This window comes from Diabrotica virgifera, chromosome 6 (genome assembly GCF_917563875.1).
Source record: "Diabrotica virgifera virgifera chromosome 6, PGI_DIABVI_V3a".
Classification (NCBI taxonomy): Eukaryota; Metazoa; Arthropoda; class Insecta; order Coleoptera; family Chrysomelidae; genus Diabrotica; species Diabrotica virgifera.
This window is the reverse complement of record NC_065448.1, coordinates 250,206,973-250,212,211: the sequence shown is the minus strand read 5'-3', so window position 1 is coordinate 250,212,211 and position 5,239 is coordinate 250,206,973. Positions and strand designations below refer to the sequence as shown.

General features: G+C 33.5%; 1 protein-coding gene across 1 annotated transcript; it reads right to left on the bottom strand.

The window, feature by feature from the left end:
* Window positions 1-932: 932 nt before the first annotated feature.
* Window positions 933-2,285, bottom strand: LOC114338570 (probable isoaspartyl peptidase/L-asparaginase GA20639). The gene has a single exon (XM_028289176.2). It carries the CDS (start codon window positions 2,115-2,117, stop codon window positions 1,194-1,196), a length of 924 nt encoding a protein of 307 aa, XP_028144977.2. The 5' UTR covers window positions 2,118-2,285; the 3' UTR covers window positions 933-1,193.
* Between the last annotated feature and the right edge of the window lie 2,954 nt (window positions 2,286-5,239).

The window sequence follows — 5,239 nt, the reverse complement described above, 5'->3', positions numbered from 1 at the left end:
CTCATATGAAAAAAAGACAAAAACGATTTTTTGTCGTAAATTAAACGAGAAATTTAAAAATGATTTTTAATTTGACATATCTCAGTGGCGTACTATTTTTTTCTTTAAAAAATTCGGGCCATTACCCGTACGCGCGCCAATGGTGAATATAAAATTACTCTGTCACCTTTACAGGAGGTAATTTTGAACATTTGTTGTAGCCGTGCACATAGTTAAAATCTTTTTAGAAATATTTTCTGTTTTCTGTTATTGTTCTAGTTTGGCATTATTATATTGAAAAGTTGTTGATAATGTATTGCGAAATGAAAAATACGCGCGAAGATGTTTTATTTTTTTGCATAAAAACGGTGCACCATATAAAAAAAAGACAGGAAAGGTTCTCTGTCATAAATTAAACGTGGAATACAAAAATAATTTTTAATTTGAAATATCTCAGTAACGTACTATTTCTTTCTTTAAAAAAATTCAGGCCATTACCCGTAAGTGCGCCAATGATGAATACAAAATTGTTATTTGTTTGCCAAAAAATGCGGAATAACTACTTCTTGAAACCAACCAAATTTAATTTTCATAGCTTAAAAGGTTTTAGGGCAATAAAAAAAAATAAGCATTTTGAAAAAAAAATTTCAACACCCCGTATCTTGGAAACGAAGCATTTGCGAACATACGTTTATGGAGCAAACTGTCATTACTTTTTCATGTAGAATTAGCCCTTAAAGGCTTATTTACTAACACCCTGTATAACTCTATGGTTGAGAAGCATACGTCCGTTTATTTCCTCCCTCAAAATTTCACTATTTTTAGGTAATAACCTGTAATCGTTCAAGAGATACGAGGGGGGGACCGGACTTTTGACTAGTACTGTATAAGGGGATCAAATTAAATTTTAATGAATTCGATGAAAACAGAATACAACAAAACACGTTCAAACGAAGAGTTCAAACGTTTATTGAAAGAATGAACAAATATAGATTAGAGAGAAAATATTATCTAATTTCGTAATAATATCTTAATATCTGTGTGTGTGTTTATGTTTTATTGGCACTGGTTTAAGCAACCAACTGGCCAGGATCTTAATATCTAATAACACTTTTTTGTCACTTTTTTATTTATGTATTAAAGTATTATTACAATTATTTTATTTAGAAAATATTCACAATGAAGAATAGACTTCATGATAACAAACCATACTACTACATATTCTGTTCTTGATGATCGCCCGAATGAGATCCAAATAACATTTTGTTTCCTTTCCGAAATGCCCATGGCATTCTTTCACTTCGACAAAATACGCCCATATCTCCATTTTTCGATAACACAACAGCACCAGTTTGTTTATTGAACTTATTGATGACTTCATTTACTGAAGTTTGGGCCGCTTCTTGAGGGGGCATTCCCAATTTCATGTTATTTATAATATTGAACGATAAACAAACTTTTACTATAGATTCTCCATGTCCGGTAACAGAGACCCCACCATATCGGTCATCTGCATATAAGCCGCATCCAACTTTGCTTGAGTCACTACTTCTGCCGACCATTTTCCCAGTTAAACCACCAGTAGAGGTCCCTGCTGCAATGTGTCCATTCCTATCTATAGCTACAGCACCCACAGTGTCACATCTTTCTGGATACTTACATGGGCGCCTTACTCTAGACTTCTTAAACTGTTCTAAATCTGATACAGCAAAGCTGGTTAATAATTGACTAGTTGGTACTCGAGGCATTTTAATCGAATCTGCAAATCTACCTGCTCCTTCACCAGCTAATAGAACATGAGGAGTTTTCTCCATTACCTGTCGAGCAAGACTGATCGGATGCAAAATTTCCTTTACTACAGTCAACCCACCAGTGGATAAATTCTCTCCTACCATCACAGCTGCATCCATCTCTATATCTCCCTCTTCGTTTAAAACTGAACCAAAGCCAGAATTAAACATTTCGTCTGCTTCCATCGAATTAATTGCTGCCTCTATTGCATCTAAAGCTGTAGCATTTGGTTGGATTAATGCGTTATAGCCAGCATTGCATGCTGTTTTGACCCCTTCGATTCTTGGCACAACCATGGAATCGGGAACATCATCGGCTCCTCCGTGTATAATAATGATGGGTTCCATAATTTTGGTGAATTTCTGTATGTTACTACTAATTTTATTGATTGATGTGATTATCAATCAGTGACAACTAAAATTTATAAACATTAGCATAATATTTCACTCTAATATGTCAGCATACTGTCAATTTAAATATAATTTTTTCTTCTTTGAATGTCCCATATAAACACAAAGATATTGATCCGTATTCGCGATGTTCAGTCACCATGACGACCTCTTATGGATTTCGAATGAACTAGCTTCTTAGAGGTTTTTAATGTCAAATTTTGAGCGCGCATGCATTTGAAACAATATTCATTATATTATTTATTTTAACATGTTTTAAATTAATAGTTGGGTAATATAAAATTAATAACATGGATAAATTGTAATATTCAAAAATAAATAAAGTCAATGATTTCATTAGAAGAGCATTATAATATGAATTTCAAACATTGTTTTTTTCTTCATCAGATGAGATTTCCTCATGCATGTCTATTAAAGGCTGTATTTTGATACAACAATCTTTTCTTCTTCTTAACTCTGTATATTTTTGTTATATGTATATGGTGAATATTTTGAATGAATTTTTGTGCAGTTTTCTTGCCTTGAAAATTAAACAGCATTCTTGCTCATTCTTATCACATGTCCGGCCCATTGCAATCTTTGATAAGAATGAGAGGATAGGCTACCAAAAAGAGCACTGAATGTTAGAATACAGGGAAAGAGACCGGTTGGAAAGCCACGAAAGCGCTGGGAAGACACAGTAAACAGCGACGCACAAACCCTTTTAGGAATTCGTGTATGGAGAAGAGCAGCCACAGATAAACAAGGGTGGAGGCAAAAAATAAAGGAGGCCAAGGCTAAATTTGTGCTGTAGTGCTGTAGAAGATTCTTGCTCATCTGAACCTATGATCTCTTAAAAACATTTATCATACTTACGTATTAGAGAAAAACATACCACCTTAGTTTATGGAACAAATGGGATAATTTAGCTATTCCTAATAATAAAACTCAAAATATAAACTAAATACAACTAATTAAACAACTAATTAACTAATGAAGTTGAGAAAAAAAGGAATACCAATATAATTACACTTTTATAAAAAGAAGTTTTGATAAAATGTATCACGTTTTTATTATTTATAGGACGCAATATATTCTTCTCTTCTTCTCGTTGTCCTTATGCCCTATAAGAGCGTCGGATGTTGGTATCGCCTATGCATCTTTTATCCATTTCTTCCACGCCTTCCGGTCTCCTGCCATTTTCTTCATCTGTCGCAGTGTTTTCCCTCTCTTTGTTCCGATTTCCTCGATTTGTTCCATCTACCCCTTTCTAGGTCTGCCCCTTCTTATTTTCCCTTGTCTTTTGGCATCTGTCACCTTCTTTACTAGTCTGTTCTTGTTCATCCTAGTTATATGTCCAAACCAATTCAGCTTTCTTTTTTCAATTTTTTTCTCTATTGGGTCCTGACTTAGCACCTTTCTGTACATTTCGTTTCTTTCCCTGTCCATTTTCGTCTTTCCAGCTATTTTTCTCAGCTGCTTCATTTCAGCTGCATTTATGGCACTTTCATGTCTTTTATTTGTGACCCATGTCTCGCTTGCATATAGAAAAGTTGGTATAATACTGTTATTGTACTATATGTACATGTATTTTTGTTTCCTGGCTGATTTCCCTTTTTCCCAGGACGCAATATAAAATTATAAACTATTTTGTTTTAATTTCTACGTCATGATAGAATTTTGTAATCGATCCAGAAAACCATCTATTGAGAAAACTAGTAGCGCCATCTTTTTAGAAAAGTGAGAACTAATTTTACTATATAAAATATTAAATGGTTTAAAATTACAAATAAAACTCAATGATTTCATGTAAAAGTTGTTGAATATTGCATTGTCATCGGGTTCTGAGCTAATCTGAAAATTACAGATCTCTAGATAGTCTTGAAGTATGTTTAAAAAATATTTTTTTCCGAACAAAGTGACAAAGAGACAAACAAAGACAGGCGAAGTATATAGAAACGTGGTAAAATCTTCTTGAGGATGAAACAGCTGGAATAAAGGTAAATGGAGTTACCATTAACAACATTAGATATGCTTATGATTCTGTCATATTAGCCGAAAATATTGATCCAAGACTGATAACCAGAATAAGTTCTGAAAACGATGAATAAAGAAATGGAAATCTTAAATACAATCCAAACAAGAAAATTGGAATATATCGGACATATTACACGTGGAGACAGATACAACTTGCTCCTTCTGATTATAAAGAGAAAGATTTAAGGAAAAAGAAGCATAGGGAGATGTAGAATATCATGGCTACTGCGCAAACTGAGAGAATGGTACGGATGTAGGTACACCAAATGAACTTTTCAGAGTAGTTGTCCAAGTCGGAATAGCTATGATGATTGCCGACCTCCGTTGCTGAGATGGCATTTTAAGTAGAAGATGTTTCTAAAAATGACTGTCAAAATATTCCCAAGCTTAGTGAACCTAGCACATCAACCATTGTTGCTGGAGCCTGTTTTCACATTTATGTAATTCTTTGAGACTCATTTGTGCTCATCTGAAACATAACGTTTGATTTCAGACACTGTAACACTTCATAATAAATTCTGAATCATGTCTTCCAACACTTGAGAGCTGGGGATGATTATATCTAGTTTATATTCTACCAGCATTTCATTTGTCAGTTCTAGTTTACTATTTTAAATTAAATTCAAGCTAATAAATTTCTATCACACAATTTTTGGATTTTCTCCTAAAATTTACACACCTGTTAAAGATCTGGTACACTGATAACATCAGTTCTTTATTTCAACACGGATGATGCTAGTTGTGACATTTGAATATACCTACAGCTTTTACTTACATAAGAAGGAACACTAAAAAGGTATTGATATTCAATACTGCTATAGTTATTGTCTGTGAATGTAATAAATTCTAATTGATATGCGTTCCGTGAACCTTTGACATGTCATCGGTATCCGAATAGAATACGGTCTGGGAAACTTTTGGCGTGAGCTTCACAAGACGGTAGCAGCATTCAGATTAAAACTTTACACGACTCTTCGTATGCGAGAATATTTATAATTTTCCGTAATAAAAATTGTTGAGTTGTAAAAATATATTTATAAATA

Coding starts and splice junctions, on each gene's coding strand:
- LOC114338570 (XM_028289176.2), bottom strand. CDS start 2,117: ATGGAACCCATCATTATTATACACGGAGGAGCCGATGATGTTCCCGAT.